The 24,245-nt window shown below is 45.0% G+C and overlaps 1 protein-coding gene across 12 annotated transcripts in view; it reads right to left on the bottom strand.

The window, feature by feature from the left end:
* Positions 1-1,233: 1,233 nt before the first annotated feature.
* FHOD3 (formin homology 2 domain containing 3) overlaps positions 1,234-24,245 on the bottom strand; it is a 450,025-nt gene continuing 427,013 nt past the window's right edge. For 8 of the 12 annotated variants that reach the window (XM_055127826.1, XM_055127830.1, XM_055127829.1 and 5 more), the window contains 5 exons: positions 21,561-21,753; positions 15,421-15,444; positions 13,743-13,914; positions 12,304-12,465; positions 1,234-2,915 (listed from right to left, as the gene is read on the bottom strand). In XM_055127826.1, coding sequence (XP_054983801.1) covers positions 2,833-2,915; positions 12,304-12,465; positions 13,743-13,914; positions 15,421-15,444; positions 21,561-21,753 — 634 coding nt within the window. In that variant the 3' untranslated portion in view covers positions 1,234-2,832. The remainder of the gene's footprint in view (positions 2,916-12,303; positions 12,466-13,742; positions 13,915-15,420; positions 15,445-21,560; positions 21,754-24,245) is intronic. The other 4 variants (XM_055127828.1, XM_055127835.1, XM_004606083.2 and 1 more) reach the window with 1 other exon arrangement.

The raw sequence follows: 24,245 nt of genomic DNA, 5'->3' as shown, positions 1-24,245 counted from the left end.
GTTGATGACCACCTCTCATGTCCCCAGCTCCTAAGTAGTATAACTTCCTTTTCCCCAGCTGACTCCCCAGCCCCTGTCTTAAAACCATACAAACGTATTCTCTTCCAGTTTTGGAGGCTAAAAGCTCGACATCAGTTTCACCAGGTGAGAATCAAGGTACCCTCCTCAGATGTTCTCCCAAGGGAAAATTTGCTCCTCATCTCTTTTAGGTCCTGGTGGCCACTAGCAGTCTTTTGTAATCACAGTGCTTCAGTCTCTCCCTCTGTTTTTATAACATCTCTTTTGTGTAATCAAATTTTCCTTTGTCTCATATGAACACATATCAAGATCCAAGACAATCTCCTGCATGTCTAGATCCTAATTCACATCTGCAAGATCCCTTCCTTGACCTTAAAACATAAGTTCCCATGAGTAGGACATTTTTTCTCTGACTGGCTATTATTTACTAAAGGGTATTTAGTGAAATACTGCCTCAGGGCCTTGAGCACAGAAATTATAGATCAGGAGGCGGTGGACGATGGTGCAGCCTCCAATTGGTTGGGGCTCACTTCACCCACTCTCCCAAGTCCCAGCCACTCTGTCTCTGCCTCCTCTCTGCATTCATTGATGGACCTAAAAAAATCAATTCCGGTCTTCAGTACTGAGGGGCCCTATATACCCTCTCCTCAATCCCCAAATCCACCAATAACTTATTTTATAAATAGAAACACAATTCTAAAATACCAAAACCCAGGTATTTTAAACAACAACAAAAAAAAATCATATGCCTTTAAATTTGGAATTTCAACAAAACTTAATGAACAAGCACAAAAAATATCTATGGTAGCACCATTCCCAAGTGAATTAACTTCTTTTAATGAAATGTACCCTCCTGAATCGAAATGCTAATAAAAGTAGCAAGACATGAGTAGCAATAAGGAGAGAGTAATGAAAAATCTCTCAATTCCATTTAAAACTACTGAAGGTCCCAATACTGGGAATTACTAGGTTCCCAGTAAAAAAGCAAGGCTCTTTTACTAGCTATAACCAAAAAGTCAGTTTTACTGGCTTTTTCTTCTGAGAATTTTTTAATCCCCCAAAATAACATTTATTCAATTACTTCCTCCCAAATGTGCTGAGGATATAATTCAGTTATGGATTGAAGATATAATGTAGCGGTAAAGCACTTGCTTTGCAGATGTTAGGTCCTGGGTTTGATTCTTGACGCCACCATAGATAAAATAGTAAAAGCCATTCAAATGTGACCTTTTATTTAAAGCAATAACTGTCGGCAAAAACAAACACCAATGGCTCCTGGCAGGACATCAAAGTATTTCGCTGCACTAAACGCAGCAAAAATGCATTTCCTTTTGTTTACACATCACAATGTCAGTGACACAGCTATTCCATTTCTGGATTCAATGCCAATGCAACAGGCAAACACTTTCACAAGCCACTAGACCATTTGCAGAACCATGTTACAAGCTATTTAGAACCATAAGGAAATGAACATGAATACTTCCGGGTCTCCTTTTCACAACAGTGATTCAATACATTCCACTGTAATGTACAGACCCAGCACTTCCAGGATCCAGGCCTTCCTGGGCTCCTCAACTTGATCATGTGCTATTGAACAGGGGCCTGCTTGAAAGAGTCTCGGGGTCTCTCCATGAGTAGGGGTGCAGAACAGGGGACACTCACAGATGCCAGTGGGGTGAACGGACTGTCTTTGGTTCTGCAGACAACACAACCTTATGTCGTCTCTAAATCATGTACACCTGGGCTCGGGGATGCAGATGCCCAGAGGGTTCGGAGGTGCGACAAAGCTGAGAGTGTCACGCCACTGCTGCGGCAGTTCACCTGTGCCTTCATCATCATGGGAGCCGGCAGTTCTTCAGCACGAGAGCCAGGGTGGAGGGGCTTCTGTGGAGAACCCCCCGCTGTGCCTTTTCCTCTTGTCACCTTAGCCCCAGATGACCTGCACTAGAGCCGTTTCTGAAGTGTTCTGGAGACAATGCTTGACATGTCCATTCGGTGACTGTCAATTTTTTGAGAAAATGGAATTTGTTCACAAGAGACCAGGAAGTGAGTGGCAGAAGAGTTCAGATTTCTCGCACACGGCTCTGATTTTTCCCTTCAATGTCACCATGGAGTCAAACCCAAGCCCAAAGCCAAGGTGACAGGAAATGATAGTTCACGGGAGCCGCAGTGAGGACGTGGGCCTAAAAAAGCAGGAGTTTCTGGTAGCACAGTGGCCGTGCTACTCGCCTTCTTAAAAAGAAAGCTAAGGGTCTGAAGGTGACCCAGTCAAGGTCCTTCCCAAGGAGGGGCTACTGACCCGGGTGGAGGCGCCTGCGCAGCTGCCGAGGAGAACACCAGTGCCTGTGGTGGCATGAGACTCCGTTTATTTAGTACTTGACACATGGTGTACACGTATGACTGTCTAGACATTTAGTACATTTAAAATCCATAGCCGGTCCACTGCCTGCACACTTTCTGCGTACACTGTGGAGCTTCCCCACTCTGGCCTGGTGTGGCGGACAGACCCGGCAGTGGAACGAGTCAGTCGCCCTCAGACCAAAGCAACCGAGAGAGGGAGCCGGCCTGCAAAGGGCTGCCCTCACGCAGAGACGGTCTCAGGAGCCAGGCAGCACAGCCTGCTGGCACGACGGAGGAAGCAGACGGGGAGATCCCCGGTGAGCCAGGTCATTGCACAGCAGGGGACATGGCCACAAGGAGACACCCCGTTTTAGAACTTTCCCATGTTCACATAGAGTCTCCCCTGTCTCCCACCCCCACCCCTCACTGGAGCTTGGTTTCTGCTCAGACGTGCGTCTCAGAGACATCCGCAGGTCACAGCTGCAACTCGGAGGTGCCAACCAGGCCCAGGGCCCTGGCTTCTTCCGGAGTCAGGCCACTCTTGAGGGTTCTTCGTACTGCAGCACCACAGGTCAAGGCAAGGCAAGAGAAGAGAAGGAGGCATTAGCATCTGGCACACAGTGCCAGCACTCCAGCCTCCCCCCATGGACTCACTCCCAGAGGCCCAGGGGGTCACCATGCTCTGCCCCTCCTATTCCTACCAGCGAGGCCCTGGATGCATCGGGATGGGAGTCTTGGAGCTGCAAGAGGCAGGCCATGAGAGCATGAACCTGGAGAGCTGAAGGGGAGAGGGAGAGGGGGGAGAGGCCGCCCTCACAAGGTTCCTCAGGGGGCAGGTGGCAAGCTGAGAGCTCAACTCAGACCAGCCTGAGGAGTGGGATCTGAGCTGGAAGAGGAATTACGGAGCATGGGAAAATTCAGGTTCAGGAATGCAAAGCAGGGCTCACCCCAAAAATCTGCAGAAGGAGAAACAATGCTAGGGACAGACTGAAGCACACAGTCCCACTACGCAAGCCAGTAAGAGAAACCAGGAAAAGGGAAGCAGTCACGATGATTCTCTAGAAGAATCTTCACCTCAACTCTAATCAAAAGGTGTGGGGGGGAGAGATAGATAGAGATAGAGAGACACAGAGAGACAGAGAGAGAGAGAGCATCTGCCATAGAGGCGGGCTGGAGGGGGTGGGGGCTGATGTGAGGGAAATGGGGGACACTGGTGCTGGGAAATGTACACTGGTGGAGGGATGGGTGTTGAAACCCTGTATGACTGAAACCTAATCATGAACAGCTTTGTAAGGTTCAAATCTCACAGTGATTCAACAAAAAAATAAAATTAAAAAGGTGGTGGGAGAGAATAACCAGCGATTCCTTGTAGACTGGTGCCAAACTTCTCTTGGATGGAGCCAGTGAATACTCTTGGAGAAACACACAAGGCTCTCCAAGGCCCATGACCCCATTAGCTGGGGCTTACAGCTGTCAGGTGCAGGAATAATTACACTGAACTGACTTAGAGTTAGTTTAGTTTGGCCTTGCCATTTTTGCCATTGTTTAGTGTTGATCGATATTGATGTCAATGTCAGGAAAAGGGTGAATGAGGAGTCAGCTGCCCCTTCCAAAACATGGTCTTCATGGGCAAGTTCATCTAATGACAGTTGCCTTAATTAGAAAGTGAATTTCGGGGGTCTGCAGTGATAGCACAGCGGATAGGGCGTTTGCCTTGCATGCGGTCGAACTGAGTTCAATTCCCAGCATCCCATATAGTCCCCTGAGAACCTCCAGGGGTGATTCCTGAGTGCAGAGCCAGGAGTAACCCTTGTGCACTGCCAGGTGTGACCCAAAAAGCAAAAAGAAAGTGAATTTCACCCACTCTGCACTTAAAGCTAGAGGGAGTTTGGGGTATTCATTCTATTTTTAGAAGAGCTGGGTTGCACATCTAGCTCCTACCCTAAACTAGTTTGGGAAGGGGTAGGCAAGGGAGTCGGACCTCACTTGGGTGATGCTCAGGGGCTATTCCTAGATTTGTGCTCAGTAGTTACCCCTGGCTGTGTGTAGGGGATCAGATATGGTTCTGGGGACCCACCCTGAACTGATCATCCGCTGTGTTCCTATAATGGTCAGGTGGGAGTTTTACCTTTCGCATCATTCTTTCTGCACTAGCCAAACCCACTTCTCTCCTCTCCTCTGTGTCAGAGGAACTGAGCTCTCTAAGGTCTCCACAGAGACCAGGGTCTCACCTGCTGGGCCCACTGGCAGCACACCTCATGCTTTCATGAGCCAAAGCCCACTTGAGTCAGTGGGCAAAAGGATCTGAAATAGCCAAGTTCATGGGAGACTGAATAGATGTATCTATTGATGAGTGACTTCTCTTCAAGAAATCAGCAATTTGAAGAGGGGCCAACACCTAATGCATTAGTTGCATCAAATCAACAAATACTTTATGGGAAATCTACTGGGTACTTAGCACATAACTCAGAGGTCTCTTACAAAAGTCTCACAGATACCAGGGTGGATTTTTTGTTTTTAATTGTTACTTACAACTCTGTAAATAATAGAGCTTCTGGCTAGGATCAATACTTATTTTATTTTTTTTTTGGCTTTTTGGGTCACACCCAGCGATGCTCAGGGCTGACTCCTGGCTCTGCACTCAGGAATCACTCCTGGTGGTGCATGGAGGACCATATGGGATGCTGGGAATCGAACCCAGGTCGGCTGCGTGCAAGGCAAATGCCCTACCCGCTGTACTATCGCTCCAGCCCCTAGTATCGATATTTTCTACAGAAACAAAAATATGTGATAAGAAGTACCCCAAATTACAACACAGCAGAGCATCTCCAAGCCTGGTTCTGGGTTCCAGAGTCATACATGAGCAGCTGTTCCGGCATCAGCTCACTGTGCACTCCCCACCCCCAACCCCCCTGGGCTCCAGCCTGAATGTCAAACGCATCCAGACAAAATGTTGGGCTCAAGACTCCTGGCTGGAGACAGACTTAAAACTGAGTAATGGAATTCCTTCTATGGGGCCATGATAAAAATAGCATTTGTAATAAACTTTCATATTCTTTAAACACTCAAGTGTTTGTTAAAGAAAGATAGCAGTATTAATAGCAGAAAACAAGATAAAAAGTTCTCATTCTTGACGAAGACATCTTATCCAGGATCTGAATTCTGCTTGAAGAAGTCCACACACTGGGAGAGCATTTTTTTTTGCTGGACTGCTAGTCAGTCCCAAGACTTGTTTTTATTACAATTTTCTTGTAGTCCATCCAATTTTTATTATAACTAATGATATTTTCTTCTTAAAGCACAAAGTTAAGGCATAGCTCATAGTGCAAAATTAAATTCTTTTGCCTCGTATCTTCAATTTGGTGCTCTCATCTTCAGTACCTTTCAGATATTTCTAGCAGAGTATCCTAAATTCCTTTACTACAGAATGGACATGTGTCTGAGAACTGTCACTTTTGTAGTTCTAGCTGCACATGCTTGGCTGAGTGATGACAGACAAAATGGTGGGCATTTTACTCCTAAGGGCATTTAAAGATGTTTCGTTAGCACTCTGGGGTTCATATCTGCTGTAGTCCTTTAGTGGATGGACAGTGGAATATCCGTTTCCTCTACCTCAGGGTCAACTCATAATTTTGACACCCCAGACTCCCAGGGACCCCTGCCTGGCCCCTCTAGCCTGGGCTCATGTGTTCTCTACTATAAGGAAAAACCAGAACAGGCTAAGGTCCCTTTGCTTTCTAGGTGTATCCAGAAAAAGTATACATAGAAAAATTTACCCCATTCATAGGGTTCTATTTCCTCTGGGCCTTCAGCACTGAGACATATTTTCTCAGGAACACATTACCGTGTCAGCCTTGCAATGTCAAACTAATAATTTGCATTAACTTGAAGAAAGTGTGATATGAGGCAATTCATGGAAATCAGCCTTGTGCCCATTCATTCAAGTCATTACAGAAGGGTCCCTTAGCTGCCCACTTGTCAGTCTGTCTGCCTAGGAGCTTAATCATTCAACAAACTCTATATGAGCGCTTCCCGGAGGAAGGCAGAGGGCTGTGAGGAAGGCAGAGGGCTGGCAAGGACACAGAAAGAGAAACTTCAGGGTAGTAAAGCTGTCCAGACAGGGAGTTGGCTCGGACTCAAAACTTTCCAGAGGCAAAAAAAAAAAAACAACAAAACAAAAAAACCCAAACCAAAAACCACCACCACCAACAAAAAACTAAGGCTTAAGAGAGCAAAGCAGGGGCCCAACAGTTTACTGGTACAATAGAAGGGAGGGCGTTTCCTTCATAGAGCAGGGCTTAAGGGCTGGCCGAGGGGTTGGTAAGCTTACATCAGGCCCTTCACTCCATGCTATTTCCCACTTGAATGCTCCAGCTGTGCTGGTTGGACACATAGTTTAGAGGGATCTGGAGCACAGAGAAAAACCTTAAATTCTTCTTTCCACGGGACTGGAGCAATCGTGCAGTGGGTAGGCTGACCCGGGTTTGATTCCCAGCATCCCATATGGTCCCCCAAGCACCGCCAGGGGTTAATTTCTGAGTGCAGAGCGAGGAGTAACCCCTGTGCATTGCCAGATGTAACCCAAAAAGCAAAAAAAAAAAAATTCTTCTCTCCAATCTCTCCCACCTGAGCTATATATATTTTATATATTTTTTAAAGATTTTTTATTGAATCCCTGTATATTTTTTATTGAATCAGTGATATAGACCCTTACAAAGCTGTTCATGATTGGATTTTAGTCATACATTGTTCCAACACCCATCCCTCCACCAGTGTACATTTCCCAGCCCCAGTGTCCCCAACTTCCCTGCCATCAATACCCCTCAGCCTGCCTCTATGGCAGACACCTCTCTCTCTCTCTCTCCCACCTCTTTCTCTCTCCCTTTCTCTCTCTCCCTCTCTCCCTTCCCCCTCTTCCTGCCCTTCCCCTTTTTTTGGGCATTATGGTTTGCAATTCAGACACTGAAACCACTTGAGCTATAATGACATAATCCTACGAAGTCCTTTGAAGCAAAGTGATTACCAGTGTGTTGTTTCTGAAAACACAGTGACAATGACAATCACTGACTGAGCAGGTTAGATGATGGCTCTGCAGATGGAAACTGGGGTTCATACCCACCAGGGAGGAGAGATCCAGCCCAGACCCATTGTAGGCAGTATGTGGTCGGGAAGGATTTGAGCCAGGACATTCAGGCACCATGGACCTGCCATGCCCTGTTCTAGGGACAGGGCACAATTCAATCATTTTATACATTGCTGGAAATTACAGTGGGTTTCACTTTCATGGGGCAGAAATCCATTGTACTCAATGCTGGATCATGGACAGATTAATTTTTTTTCCTTTCTTTGCATCTCAAATCAAACAGGTTGCAAAAAACATGGCCTGGGTGGTAGTTTTTGTCTTTGTTTTGGGGGCTCCCTGAGATTAGAAAGGCTGTCCAGCAAGTATACCAAATGTGGTGGGTCTAGGATTCTCAGGGCAGCTCTTTGATGGGGGCGCCTTCCAGCTGGGAGATAATGGGCCCCGCTGCTGCTCTCCTGGTTCTTTGGAGATTTGTCTGAGTGATGCTGAAGTTGCTGGCGCAATCATACCCTAGTGGATTTCAACATCAGGACCTATTTTAGGTGTCTGTTTCTTTGTGGTCCAAAGCCAGACTTCTGTGGGTTGATTATGTCAATAAATTATTAATTTATTTGGATTTGGGGCCAAATCCAGCAGTACTCAGAGCTTACTTCTGGCTCTGTGCTCAAGGATCATTCCTGGCAGGGCTCAGTGGGCCATCTGGCATGCTGGAAAGTGAACCTATGTCAGCTGCATGCCAGTCAAGTGCCCTGCCTGCTATATACCTATCCAGTCCCCAATTGCTTATTTTTTTAACATTATACTTATTTTTCAAGTTATGACATTAAACATTGTAATTTAGGCAGCATGGTTAAAACAGTGTTGATTTTCATGGTTTTGCTGAGAAGTCACTGTACCTGAATCACTACCAAGTGCCCAAGTGTCCTCACTACTATTGTTCTTGTGTCAAGTCTAATCCATCTCTTATGTCCTTCCAGTCTTCCTTTCCCTTCCACCTCCAGCCACCCCACTTCTTGGTCATTTCAGCTTTACCATCAAAAGCCAAGGGTTTGCTTTCATTTGATATGTCTATTTCTTTGTTCTGTTTCTATATATATATATATATATATATATATATCACAGATTAATATGATCATCTTGTATTTGTTGTTCTCCCTCTGACTTTAACATGATGCCTTCCAGTTTCATCCAAGCTACAATGAACTGCAATATTTCATTTTTTACAGCTGCATGGTACTCCACTGTGTATCTATACCACAGTTTTTTAATTCATTCATATGTTGTTGGACATTAGAACATGTCTATTATTTAACTGTGCCTTTTTTCTTGCTTCTCCCTTTTCCTCTTATCTTTACATGTAAAATTCTGTCCATCAGAAGCAGAGGTTTTGCACAAACCTTCTACATAACTGAAATGTTCCCTACAAATCAGAGACGAAGGAAACATGACAGCTAAGTACTAAGTAGGATCCTAAGTAGGACCATGGAATAGAAAGAAGACATTAGTATGGGGGTGCACAGGATTAGTGAAATGTTCCCACCATCTGTGAAATCTGAGCCAGGCCCATATTTCAGTTGAATGTTGTACCCCTGATACTTTCAATATCTGTCTTGGCGTCAGGGGTCAGGGTCACCTTAAGGGTAGTTGAGTAAAGATTAAAAGGCCATTCCCATTTATTCATTTCTGGTTTGCGCCTGCAATAGGCCCTCAATCCATCTTCCCAGCTTCCTGGGGAGGCCCCCCAACAACTCTCATTATATCAGAGAAGATGGAGGCTCGGTGTAGGCAGAGTTGACGTGGGAACTGGGCTCTGTTGTTTGTGACAATTCCTGAGCATGGAAATAGATGCCCTTTGAGCTTGGCAGCAAAGGCAACAACATACCATACGTGGCCTGGTGCCTGGTAAGGTGCTTGGCACCTTCCGACGGACCCTTATGCAAAGCCTTTGTGTTGTGCCCGAGAATAGTACCCAAAGGCAGGAAAGACAGATTCCTGGGCTCCTCAGCTGATGCTCTCCTTGAACCTGCGCTGAGCTTCAAATGGTGCCTGGCACACAAGGCTGGCAGCACACACACACCATCGGCCTCTTCTTTCAGGCAGCAGCGGCTTGCAGGGAGCTGCTCAGGGCAGCCGAGCTCCCCCCCTGCTCCTCCCACAGGGCATCAACCTGGGCTTCTGGCCACTTAGAGTTCCGGGCAACGGGGCCTGTCCAGATTGCGGGGCTGATCCTGCAGACTCGGGGACAGGGGCTGTCACCCTGGTTTTGGCCCCGCATTGATGACCTGGCAGGATCTGGGGTCTGTTGTTGTTCTGATAGCTCCTGCTTCATTTGGATCTTGTGTCTCTCCCCAGTTCCTAGACTCTCATCATGAGTCTCTGCCTTAAAATTCTTTCAAGTACGTGTCCATCTACCCCTGACTCCAAGACCCTCTCAAGGATTTCAGAGGCTTAAAATCTTTGCAGTCTTCCTTTCCTAGTCTTCCTTTCTAGGTCTTGAAGCCCAGCACTGAATTCAGACAAGCCCCATTGAGTCAGAGAGTGGATGTGAGCTCCATGCTGCTCTATGCTCTCCACCTGCTCCTGCTCTGTGGATGGGCAGTAGAGTAGCACCCCACACACTGGCCTCAGGAAAGCTCTCTGAATATACTTTTGACCTGGACTGGGGGAAATCTGGTCTCTCTTAGGCTTGTTCTAATTATCCTTCTGTCTAATTATCCTGTGTTCTGATCAACCTGGGTGAGCGTCTTACAGGAGGGTCATCCATCTTCAATGACCTCTAGGGAAAATTATTTGCTGACTAGACAGGAATGACATTGTTGTAAAGAAGGTCAAAATTAGGGTGGAAGACATGGGGCCCATTCAATGTCATCTTAGTTTATTATATGGTTTTCTACAGGTCAGAATCCAGGAGGCCAAAGAGGACACACAGCCCCAGGATACTAATTACTATGAAAAGTAAAATGGAACATTTGCTTTAAAGCTTGTAATCTATTGTTGCTGTTAGCTCGCCCCACACCCTGTCATCTATAAAATAATATTGTTTCATGGTAAGTAAAGAGCGATATGAAACACAGAGGCAGTTTTCTTAATAGTAAGGGGGAAATTCCTGGATGTCTTCAAATCCCATCTCAGAAACAAAGACAAGACTGAGCTAAGCGGTGAGAGAGCAGAGTCTGGGCTGAATCTATTCCATTCAGGCTTTTCCCTAGAATAGATTCAATCATTTTAATTTGTAAATTAACTTCTCTTTCTCCCCAGATTCTATCATTCTCCTTTCCTAGGAAAACAAATAGAGCTGGGCAACATCCCTCCATATTCTGTAATAGAAATAAAAATCTTGCCACACTGAATCAGTGTGAAAAACTGAGCTAGAGAGATACCAGAGAAGGTAGGGCACTCGCCTTGCATGCAGCCAACCCTGGTTGGATTCCTAACACCACAGTATGGTCCCCCAGAATACCACCAGGTACACCTGAGCAGAGAGCCAGGAATAGCCTCTGTGTATCAATGGGTCTTGCCCAACCCCCCAAATTTATTCATTCTCTGTAGGGAGGTGGGGATGATGGGGACCTAATAATGGAGGGTCATGGATATTCTGGTGGTGGGTATGGTGTAGAAACACTGTGCCTGAAACAGTACTGTTAACACTATTGTAAGTCACTGTGCTGCCAAATTAATTAATAAATAAAAATAAAAAATGAACGTCCCATGCCTTGGTAGAGATTTATGAGGCACGGAATGAAGGGAAGTCACGGTGTGAGGGGCTGAGCCAGCGAGGGAGACCAAAGCTCTGCCCCAAGCTCCTTCCCCTGCAGGCTCTGGAATCCAACTCCTGCCTCTTCCCACCATTCTTCTCAAAAGGGCGACTGACTTGAAGTGTTGAGTCTACTGAAAAAATGGGTCAATTATTTGTCAGCCACTTTCCAGGGGCCACATCTCTGTAGAACTGCCACCCTGAACCACAGCATCATGTCCTCTGAGGAAGGGAAACTCCGCAGGAAAGGGGAACTCAGCCTCTCTCAGCCATGACAATGGCTGGGCTCCCTCAGCAGAGAGAAGAGGCAGACCACAAGGCATCTCCGCTCTCCTCTTCCACGGTCTGAGCTTATGGCCACACATGAGTCCATGCAGAGACCAGCTTCCAAAAGAGGGTCCAAGAGTCAGGAACACGAGGCGGACCCCTTCTCCTCCCCCACCAGCAGGACCCATCCAGCAGAATCACCCAGAAAAGGCTCATTCACACACTGGCCGTACATACACACAAAGGATAATTCAGATTTCTACAGGTCAAAATCCAGGAAGTCTAAGAAGACACAGCACCGGGACACTAATTACTATGAAAAGAGAAACCAAAGTGAGGAAAAAACAAAGACATTTTTAGAACACTCTCCCTTGGTCAGATCCATCAGCCAACTGGCAAGACTCGAGGCAGCAATGAGCTACACTACAACAACCACCCTTCCACAGGTTAGGAACCAACTGGACATTCTGAAAAGCTTTACTTAGACCCTGATGACATCTTGGGAAAGGCCAGAGAACTGAGTCAGAGGGATCTGACACTCAAAGAAGATGCATTTAGGATGCTGCATCTAGCCATGGATTTCAGACTCCCTGGAGGAAGTGCTAGCCGGAAATGGCAGGCACTAGACAAGAAGGCTACTGCGACCCTCTGCCAGAGTGGCCACCTTGCCCATCAGTCACGCAGCCTTTTGTTGCCAAACACAGGCGGGCTCTCCAGGGATCTCTGAAAATTCACTGGAGCTGGCCTTGGAGCCTCTGCAGCTTTTGAGTCCTACAGAATAGGAGGGCAGGTGCCATGGGGTGGGGAGCAGCGGTGACACTTGGGTGGCCAAGGCACTCACATGACTTCCGGTTAGCACGGGATCGCTTCCTCTCCCGTGGCACTACTCGCTGACTGGGCACTTGGGTGGCCGACTTGACAATGCGGTCCATGATCTCATCGGCTGCATCATCCGTGACATTAGGTGAGTCATCGGTCCCCACAGTCCATGAACTAGTGGATCCTAGAGAATGAACCAAAGTCAGAAAGAAGGAAAACATGAAAAGAAAACTTCAGAGCCCTGCTCCTCCGGCCTGCAGAGCTGCCAGTAGGCGATCATGGTTGAGTCAGAGCTACTGTCTGGGTCTGACCCAGCCATTGCTCACTGTCCCCACCACTCACAGGGTGCAGGGAAACCACTGTGACCTCAGGTTCAGGCTCCACATTCTGAACTGCCCCAGATGTGTCCTAGGAGCACTCACACCACACCCCTCTGTAATGCTGCGGTGTCCGTGTCTCTTCCTGCCCTCTAACTTCCCACCCCTAGCTGAGTGATCACCTGCCAGGTCTTGGGGTCTGGGCAGGGCACACTACCCCTGATGTGCACCGCTCTGCACAGCACAAGTATCCAGAACCATGCACACGGTTCCATGACTGAATGCCAAGTAACTTATCAAACATAAACCAATTTAGAAGGATCATTTGTTTGTTGACTGGTCACACTTTAAAAAAACCTAACAGGAACTGCTCTCTTAAACTTCAAATGAGGAACTGACATAAAGTTTTTCTTGATGCATTCACCTGTTTCCCAAATCGGAAAGTATATATGTGTATATGTATATATGCATATATATACTTTATGTATATATTTAATATATATAAAGCATATATATGTACTTTATATACTTTGTAAGTATACATATACATATATATGTATACACACACCATGCAATTCCTAGTCTGACATAAAAGCATAGAGACAACAAGAAAATGCTGAGAACATGAGGCCCCCACCAAATTTAAATGGGAACGAATGCAATTTTATCATATCAAGAACTCTCCCTTCAGACACCCTCCTTATGAAATCTCTCCTGAAGGCTGGAAGCTGTGAGTCCTTATAAGGTCACATGATGTGCTCAAAAAAGTGAATTTCCTTTACCTAAACTTTCTTCTGCAATGAACTGAAAAATTCTTACGGAATGCTCTGGTACTGTTACAAGAGCCACAGTGAGTGCACATATGAGAATGTGTGTCTGTGTCCTACTCTGGTGGAGGTTTGACTGAATTAGACCAACAGTTGCCAACATCTGCCTTACTATAGGAAGACTCACAAGAATTCCTCTTGTGTGAATTCTGTTACTGACCTTGGGTCACAAAGCCAAGAGTGAGGGAAAGCGCGACAATGTCCTCAGTGAAAAGGCTCTCTACAGAAACACTGCTACTTTCCATCACGTCCATCTGTCCCCCTACTCCTGGACCCACCCTTATCTGCAAGACGCGTCCCCTGCTGGCAGGAGTTACCTCTGCTGGCCCGGCTTCGCAGGCGCACTCCAACTGGAGTCGCATCCTCCACTGATGGGGACGAGGTTTTCAGCACCGCCTTCATGTTCTCATGCTCAGCCGCATCCTCAGCGTAGCTTAGGCCCTGCGGTTGACTAGGAGGTGCCGGGGAGCTGCCCGAGAATTTGCCTGACTGGAAAACCAGAGCGGGATTAGAATGCGAGGACATCCCTCCATAAACCAACTCAAGTTCATAAAACGTCCCCCTGAAGGGAAACCACCAGGTCACGGCGCCTTGGTCCTTTTTTTCCCCTGAAGACAATCGTTCTTACAATCACCAAGGTTGCCAATGAACTAATGACATGACGAGTCCTCTGGTTATACAGGAAGTTCCCTAAGCCGCAGGAAGAGCCCCATCCCAAAAGACCACCCTACTCTCTCTGGCACCCACCCCACTAACATCAACGCTGGAAAAATCTGTTTCTAGCACCTTGGTAGGAGAACTGATATTGTACCTCGTTAATCAAATGCAACAAGCTTTACTGTTATCTTGTTAAAACACAGTGCCAGAAATGTTCTTCTCTGCCCCTTGTGCCTGTGGAGCTTTAAAAATGAGATGCAGTCACTGAGTCCTACATTGTTAACAGTGCGGAAGGATTTAGGCAAATCTAGCCCCTGGTTTCCTTTACAGAGAAGAAAATGAAGGACTTCCAAGATTTAGTGACTACCCAAAGTTCCCAAAAGAGATTAGTCTCAGAACCCAGATCAGGACACAGGAATCCATGCCGAAACCGAGTTTGGCCAACACAACTTCTGGTTGTGCCCCAGATTTAGTGATTTTAATAAGCATCATACACACACACACACACACACACACACACACGATACTCACTGAACCTAGCTGAGTGTATATGAGCATCTACGCCCTACAGGAGATATGCTAGAACAATACCAGGCCAAGTGTCTTCACATGCTAGACATATGCATGAAAAATGCAATGTCAGATTAACATCTTCAAAGAGCAGCTCCACAGATCCCTGGCTTCCTCTTTTCATCCAGTGCCTCAGCATAAGACCAAGCCCAGGACACATCTGTGACTTGTGCCATGTGCAAATCAGCCTCTCCTCTGCCAGGGCCCCGCCTCAGCCTCTGGTTCTGGCATCTGCTCCAGGGGTGGCAGGAGGGGCTCTGCCACGCCACACCTGCACATGCTCATCCCAGAGGATCTCCCAGATGCCAGCCCAGGAAACGGAGCCTGAGTTAGAGGATGCCCATGGCAATGCCCACTGCCCAGACCTGGATCTTAACCACTCACAGTCCTACTATGAAAAAAACAAATGTTTGTTTTATGGTTTCTTCTTGTGTTTTTTTCCAGAATTCTAGTCTCAGATTTGAGAAAGGGTGAGATGGGGGGGGGGGGGGTTGGAGGGAAATTTTCCACTTCTCCAGCTGAGCCAGTCACTCTTGATGGAGTCTAAAGACTCCGGGGAAGCTTGGAAAATGCAGTCAGCCCTTTCATTCCTGACACACACTGCATGATGAGAACCTGGGTGAGGAGGTTAGTGACCCCATGGAAAGCAGCCAGGAAATGTCCATGCATGGGTTAAAGCGCTCAACGGTGCAGACTCTTCATGCTGCATGTTAGGCTCTAGCGCACGCCCAGAATGTGGCATCCTTTTCTGGTCATAACCAGTCATACCTCAACTTCATCCTCTTCATCAGTCTACCCGAGAGGACAGGACAGAATGAAAAAAGATACAAGCGATTCTTAGAAGACACAGAAATCAGCAAAATGACACCCCCTCAACATCACCTCCAATTCCAAATCAAGAAAGGCCTTAATCTGGAAGCACACGCCCTTCATCTGGAAGCTTGCCAAGGCCTGCCCGCATCGTGTCGCCGTCCTCAGCTGGACATGCCCTCCTTGACTCCCCAGCTTCAGCTCAGTGGAGAGTCAGCAGGCGTTTGTGGGACTCCAGGACAATCTTCTGGGATGGCTGTGACATCGATCTCTGTCTCTGGCTCCCTGACCTACTGAAGCCCACCCAAGCCCATCACTGCCACCAGTGGCCTGCTGAATCCACCACCACCACCTGCTGGCAGCTGTTTCTTCAGTGTATCACCTGTCAAACCCACCTGCAGCCCTATCACCGGGGCTGGGCCTTTCCTCTGCCAAAGTTGCTGGGCTTGGACCTCTGTGGATCCTTCTCTGGACTGGCTAGAGAGCCCAGTGTAACCACTGTCCAAACAGAATTGTTCCTCAGAAGCACGAAATCTCATATTCTTTAAAATCTTGATGATCTCATTTAAAATCTTATCTCATTTTAAGATCTATTATGCCTAAATTGACCCACCAGATTCTATTTTCTTAGAATGAGCATATCAGGCCATACACAGCTGTGCCCAGGGCTGACTCCTGGCTCTGTGCTCAGGAATTACTTTTTTTTTCTTTTTGCATTTTGGGTCACACCCGGCGATGAACAAGGGTCACTCCTGGCTCTGCACTCAGGAATCACTCCTTGTGGTGCTCAGGGGACCATCTGGGATGCTGGGAATTGAACCTGGGTCGGCTTCGTTCAAGGCAAATGCCCTACCTTCTGTGCTATTGCTCCAGCTCCATCAGGGATCACTCTTGGTGGGCACAGGGGACCAAATGTGATGCTGGGGATCAAACTGGGTCAGGCACATGCCAGGCAAGTGCCTTACCTACTGTATTATCTTTCTGATCTCTAATCTACTATACTTCCAACTGTCATCAGAAAAATTTACATAACTTGGAAAAATATCCCTTCTCTAAAAATAGTACAAGTTTTGTCAATCTCTTGATTAACCACACTCTCAACTTGAGTGGTTCCATGCAGTTGGGAGGAGAGAGAGCAAATTAGACACAGGTTTTTGAGAATGGAATAAACTTTGGGGAGCTAAGTTGATAAAATGCTTCCAGTTCACCACATTCCAGACAGCCCCAGCCAAGTGGCATCACAAGCAAAGATGACAGTCCTCATTTATAGCTAGACAGAGACTTTCTCCAAGAACTCATTTTTTTAACCAGGGACGTCATCATTTTTTTAGCAGTTAGTATCTGTGCAAGTAGTTGCATATAAACTTTCCAGCTCTATGTCCCCCCAAACCAGCATCTTTTTTCTTTTTCCTTTGCTTTTGGGTCATGCCCCGCTGTGCCCAGTGCTTACTCCTGGATCTGTGCTCAGGGATAACTCTTGGCAGTGAGGGAGATTGAATTGGGGTCTCTTTCCTTGTCCACAGTAGTTTGAAAGGCAAGTATCTTATACGTTGTACTATATTTCTGGCCCACATCATTTCCTTTTCACAAAACAGATGTAGAGAGGGGGAAGGCCTTGCCCAGGATTATACTACTGATTCTGAGGTGAGCTCTGAGGGTTGATGATAGGAAAGACCAATTTCCAAGTATAAAAGATGTCAGAAAGGGCTCATTTCTGCCTTGTCTATGTCATTATTTTGTTTAGAACCAGTTTCCAATACAATGGTCAGGAGCTACCTAGATTTTCATTTTTATTTGAAACGATTCCTAGATTGTAACAAAGGAGGTCTTTTTGTGTATTCACAATCAGAGAAAAAAGAAGGACAGGTACATAAAGCCAACACACTGTTAGGCATCTGCCAATTTGATCTATATTTTTCTGTCTTGAAAACTAATGCTTTCCTGGGGCTGGAGGGATAATGCAGCAGGTAGGGCACTTGTCTTGCACACAGCCAACCTGACTTTGATGCCTAGCACTACATATGGTCCTCAAGCCCCACCAGGAGTAAGCCCTGGGCATAGCCAGGTGTTGCCCAAACACCAAAATCAAAAACTAAAAGAACGTTTTTCCTAAGATCACGTTGACCTTCTGACAATACATTGTCAGCTTTACTTAGCATCTCTATAAGTTTCTTACTAAACAGTTTCCTCTAAAAATCACCTCCGGCTCTACTGTTCAGTTTGGAAAAATACTCCTACCCTCAGGGTCCCTGGTACACAGAGCATCATGAGATGTAATCAAGTGACTGGTTTTCTTGCTAGCAATTGAAGTTGTATCTATGCTGTTTTCTGGCCTGATCATGACATGCTTGGGTATAGGACAACATTAGTTTGTCCTTTCTCCCTTACCGCAGGGAATTTAGGTTTATTGGGTTATACCCATCACAGTGCTCCTAGGGCCATCCCTTTGCTCTGTGTTTATCTTTAACTTTTCTTTTTTTTTTGCTTTTTGGGTCACACCCGGCGATGCACAGGAGTTACTCCTGGCTTTACACTCAGGAATTACTCCCGGCGGTGCTCAGGGGACCATATGGGATGCTGGGAATCGAACCCGGGTCGGCCACGTGCAAGGCAAACACCCTACCCGCTGTGCTATTGCTCCAGCCCTATCTTTAACTTTTCCTGTGCTCTCTGTCCCTTGTTTGTGTTTATCACTTATATCCCAAAATCAGACCCTGTGACTTGTAAGGTCAGATCCTTCTAAGGAGTCTGGATTTTGTATTTGTAAGTGAAATACTGCCTTTCTCTTTCCCTTATGTCCTTTGCATAGTTTCCTTTAGAGCAATGTCCTTTTTGTATAGACACAGGGAGATAATTAATGCTATGCCTTTGTAACTTGGGAGTTAATTGATTCAGAATAATATTTACTCCTGGGCATCTGTCATATTTACTTGACTTAAGCCTCAGTTGCCCTTAGTTCCTAGCACCCCAAAGCAGGGTCCCGACGAAGGGATTTAGAAGAACCCAGGGCAAGTTGTGAGTTACCCTGGTATCAAAAAGGAACAGGCCTAGTACCATAAAACTTATATTAAATTAAGAGCATGGTCATGAACAAATTCTTTCAAGACCCAAAGAGAAGTGACTGGACAAGGACCCTGCTAGGGTTAGGAAGGACTAATCTGGCCTGAGGACTGTAGTCTGGGATCTATAGAGAGATGTCCCCAGGAAAGCTACCCTTTAAAGCCTAATATATCTTACTGTGTCCATACAAAATGATTATAAAGATTATTAAGAAGAAAATTTAAGATGACTATTTAAATGGATGTGAACTAAGGAAAGGAGATATATGACCTTAGATAAAAGTTCACCCTTGAGAGCAGATCTCCTAGTAGGATGAGATCTTTGTCTTAGAAGAGCTTCTCCGGAAAGAAGGGCTTTACATAGGTTGATTGTGCTATCTGACCGGGGTGTAGCTGCTACCCTCAACCTTGGAGCTTGAGCTCTTGACTATGGCTGTGAGACTGGGCGCAGTGACACTAGCAAGGGGGAAAGTAGGAGACAGGAATGAGGGGCAGTGTGAGACTAGAATGGGGTGATTGGAATAGGTGCACAGGGAAAATGGAATAAACTGCGGGACAGAGGTTAGAATAAACAGTAATTTATCAACAACCCGTTTGGAGGCTCTGTTCTCTCCTTCATGCGTCGGTTGGGGGCAGAGGCTCATAAGGGGGAAGCAGCTCATGGCCCCGAATGCACATGGTGAGAGAAACCCACACTATTATTGAACACACACTCGGGATTTAAGTCTGTGTTTTATTGCACTTTATCCTTCATGTCCAAAGGAACTGAGTTGGGAAAACCCGAAAGTGCACTTTACCTCAGGGACAATATCCTAATCTGCCAGTAGATGGCAATCTTTCAATATGAATTACGCCACTAGACCAGATAAATTGAGGCTGAAACCCTAAATCTATACTGTCCAGATTTAATGGGAATTTAAATATTTCAGAATCAAACACATACTAGATACTTTTACCCCTGTTTATAAATAGGAAATCCAAATGTTTTCAGAGAGGGACAGAATTTAAAAATTAGTGGGATCTGTAAAATATCTCAAGAATTTGGCAAGAAATTATGATGTTTTTTCTTAACTATAAGCATATTGGGCTTGTAATTTTCACTCCCCAATGTGTCTTATTTCCATAAAAATAAGCAATCCTATTTTAAAACTTTTTACAAGACTATTTTAGAATAAAACATGGGCCACAGTTTGTTTCCTGAGTTGCTAACTTCCAGGAGGCCAAGAACCCAATTGAAGCCAGATTTCAGGCAAGGAGGCAGAAGGCCCAGAGGAGGCGCTAGTCTTCGGAAGCCTGGGGGAAAGAACCTTTGCTCCAGAAGAGATAAGAGCACTCCCTAAGGAGTCTGGAAATTCCTTGGACACAAGGGGTCTGGATGAGGTAGGTGGTAAGGAATGAGTCCTTGGTGCTCCTCAGAATGGTTTAAAATGACGACTAATTTCTATGCATTATTTCAGAATAATATTTCAGAATATTTCATATTCTGTCTTCATGTGAAAGTCAGACGCCTGGAGAACATGGTTGATAACAGTATTTCCTCCATCTCTGCATCATCAACACCTGCTTGGGCATAAGAAGCAGTCTGGTATCTTCTTTTATTCCCACGTTGGCCAGACCCAACAGCACTCCAGAGCCACTTCTGGCAGAGTTTTGGGACTAACCTCAGGCCTCCAGTATGCAAAGCATGTACTTAGCCTACTGAGAAATCTCTTTGGCCCCTGATATCTTTTTTTTTCTGTTTTGGTTTTTGGGTTCACACCCAGCAGTGCTAAGGGGTTACTTCTCCCTCTGCACTCAGGAATCACTCCTGGAGATGCTTGGGGGACTATATGGGATGCCGGGAATTGAACCTGGGTTGACCACATGCAAAGCAAATGCCCTCCCCACTATGCTATCCCTCCGGCCCTTAGTGGATTTTATTCCTCCCTAAAGATCTGAGTTCAGTTATGGCTTACAACCCCAAGATGATGGTGTTCCTTATCCCTTAACAGTTTACTCATTCCATTCCCTAAATCACTGAGAGCCAATGTACTGCTCCAATACGCTACAGTGGACAGGATAAATGTCATAAAGGCCATTAGAAGGAGCCACCTGTGCCATGTCTCTTCTTTGTCTCTGGCATCATCACACATCTCTCTCGTTCCACTTAAGAAGTATCTCCCATCTGAGTGTCCATTGCACCTGTGGCCTGGGAAGGCTCAAGGATGGAGAGAGAGGAGAAAGGAATAGCCCAGGAGCTGGGGAGCATGTGAGGGTGTGAAGGATCCCAGCAGATATAGGCAATTCTTGCTCAATCCACTGTCCCCTGCAATCTCTCCCTACTTAATGTTCTGTGACTCAAAAACCCCTCAGATAATGCTTCAGAGATAATCACATCAATTATTTCTCTCTGGATAATGTCTAGAATGGGTGGGTCTATGTATCAACTAATTGGTTATATGTCTTCGTTCTGAGGATTCAAATACTGAATCAGTTCCCAAAATGATAAATAATATGTCTTCCTATGATAGGTGGCACTGTCTTTTATATATTTTGTTTTATTCTTTTACAATATTATCCACATTGCAAAAGTTCAAAATGGGATTAGATATTCAGGTTCAGTATCCTCCAACATACTGGCATATATTAGGGATTACAAATCCCTCCAATAGCTACATTTCACAGGTGCTTTCTTGTTTTATAGTCAATTTTCACCGACCTGATAGAGGAATATTTTGAGAAATCTCATTAAAAGAGGGTTTTTTTGCGTTTTTTTGGGGTCACACCTGGCAATGCACAGGGGTTACCCCTGGCTCTGCACTCAGGAATTACTCCTGGCGGTGCTCAGGGGACCATATGGGATGCTGGGAATCGAATCCGGGTCGGCCGCGTCGGCCGCGTGCAAGGCAAACGCCCTACCTGCTGAGCTATCGCTCCAGCCCCAAGAGGGATTTTTTTAAAATGTAAAAAAATGCAGAAACTAAGCTGGGGCTGCTTTTTGCTTGATAGTACTTTCAAAATAAATGACATAAAGCAACTGTGTGCATCCATGAAACTTACATCAGTGATCATCTTCCCTCTGGTCTTGTTTCTCTCTCTGTGATTGGCCCGTTTTTGCTTCTGCTGCAAAACCCTTTCCCGAGTCGTGCGGTATTCCAGTGCAAATTCACTGATGATTCTGCAGAATTTGTTTATATTCACTTCCCGGATTGCATAAGGTGGATGGCCCATAAAGAGCAAAAAGGAATGGAACCTGCAATGAGAAGCGATAGTGACAGTAACTTCAATTTTAAGAAAAAGAGCTAATGGTCTAACCATTTTTAGTAAGAAATAAATCAAAGACAGATTTTTCTGGGGCTGAAGAATCTTCTCAAGTGAAAATGCAACCAGAAGTTCAAGTTTTCTTCGTGTTGGGGAAGACTATGCCTAGGCGGGAGGATTTCAAGACATTTGCTTTTCTATATTTGCTCATTTGTGTTTTACTGGTTGTCTAAAATGAATATGTATGTATACTAAAGAAAGCATAGTATGAAACTAATATCCAAGGACAGTAGAAACAAGGACCAGAAGGATTTGTCCGCAATTGGAAGCTGACCACAAGCGGCGGGGGGGCAGTTAGGATAAAAAAGGGACCACTATGACAATGACAGTTGGAAATGATCACTCTGGGTAAGAACTGAATGCTAAAAGTGGGTAAAGTGACAAAATGATGACCCTGCAATACCTGTAGTGCAAACCATAATGCCAAAAGGAGAGAAAAAGAGAAAAAGAGACAGAGAGAGCACAGAGAGAGAGAAAGAAGAAAAGTGTCTGCCATAGAGGCAGGCTGAGGGGGCAGGGGTCCAGCAGGAGTGAAACTGTGGACATTGGTGGTGGGGAATGTACACTGGAGAAGAGATGGGTGTTGGCACATTTATGACTGAAACCCAATCAAGAACAACTTGGAACTGTGTATCTTACAGTGATTCAACAAATTAAAATATGTAAAGTTTTTGAAAAGGAAAAATAAAAATTAAAAATTAAATGCATAAAATGTAAAAAAAATGATAAAGTTCTGTTTTATGGAAACTCATGCACTATTTCAAAATTATGTAAGAATAAGAAATAAAGAAATGCTGCTTAGAAATTCCTGGGGAATATGCTTTAAGAAATAGTGGAATAGACATGCAGATGTTATGAATAACATGGTAATGAATGGGTTCTGAAAAATGCTTGTAAAATTTCCTCTGAATAAACATTTTGAAATGTTCTCTTGTATTACTACATATAATCTTAATCAGGGCACATTACATTAACACAAAAGAAATCTATTTCAGCTATTTAAATTACAAATTTAAATTATTGGATTCTTTTGATCATCTTTTTTTTGGTAAAATACTCAAGTTTTAGTCATCACTTAAAAGAGAAGAGACAATAGGAAATGGAAATTTTATATACAACACAATATTAAAATAAATATTATCATTAGTAGATTTTAAAAACTTTTGGTTTTGATCATTATAATTTTCAACTCAAATATAGCTTTTGTTTTCAGGAGGCCTTATGTTTTGGTTTTGAGACTACACGTAGCAATGATCTAAGGACCATGCAGTGCCAAGGATCAAACCCAGGGCCTCACACATACAAATGCTCTACCCTACCACTAGCCACATCTGCAGCCTTGTTTAGTTTTCAAATGAGGGAAGCTGGTCTATTATTTTTTTACAGAAAAAATAAAGCACACAACATGTTCTTATATATAATAATAATGAAAAGAATGTGCTTAAAACCAAACATGCTAACTAAAATTAGACAACTACCAGGAAAAACAAGGAATAAATTATTATACAATGTATAAATTAAAAATTATTAGATTGTGCAAGATTTTATGGATGAAACACCAAGAATACAAGCAACGAAAAGGAAAAACACAGATAAATTGAACTTCACCAAAATGTAAAACTCTTGATAATACCCTTTGTGCACCCAAGGATATTCCTGTCATTTCACAGAAATGAAAATAATTGCAATTTTTATGTCTATCAAGGGATTTGTGTTCAGAATATATATAGGGATCTGCAGCTTAACATTTTTTTTCTTTTTGGGTCACACCCGGCAATGCACAGGGGTTACTCCTGGCTCTGCACTTAGGAATTACTCCTGGCGGTGCTCAGGGGACCATATGGGATGCTGGGAATTTGAACCCGGGTCAGCCGCATGCAAGGCAAATGCCCACCAGCTGTGCTATTGCTCAAACCCCATCAGCTTAACATTTTTAAAAAGGTAAATTTTAAAAATGGGTAAAGGACAAGAATTCCTAAAAAAAAGATACAGAAATAACTAGCACATGAATAGAAACTCGGGGTCATTAATCATTCAAGGATTGCCAATTAAAAGCTCAGTGATGGCCCTCCGCCGAGATGTAACCCCGGGGGCTGTATGTATTCGGCCTCTCCACTGCTGCACCACCATGGCCCTGGAGGCCAGCTAAACTACTTTGGGCACCAGCAGCTTCTTGCAGAAATGTCTCTAGACTGTGAACTGAGCCACGGCCACCATCTTATGATGACCACAAAAAGGAGGTACGAGCTTGCAGTGATGCAATTTCTGGCAGAAATTTCCCTGGACTTAGTTACTAAAATACAGAAATCCAAAACTGTGCGGCCGTGATATCTTTTCATTGTCAGCAATGGAAAACGAATTATCAAATGCTTCCTTTTCAACAGGTCTGACTTTTGGGGGTGGGCGGGAAACTCCAAACAATAA

The sequence above is a fragment of the Sorex araneus genome, chromosome 2 (assembly GCF_027595985.1).
Source record: "Sorex araneus isolate mSorAra2 chromosome 2, mSorAra2.pri, whole genome shotgun sequence".
NCBI classification, from domain to species: domain Eukaryota; kingdom Metazoa; phylum Chordata; class Mammalia; order Eulipotyphla; family Soricidae; genus Sorex; species Sorex araneus.
The sequence above is the reverse complement of the archived record's forward strand: the minus strand, read 5'-3'. Positions and strand labels throughout refer to the sequence as shown.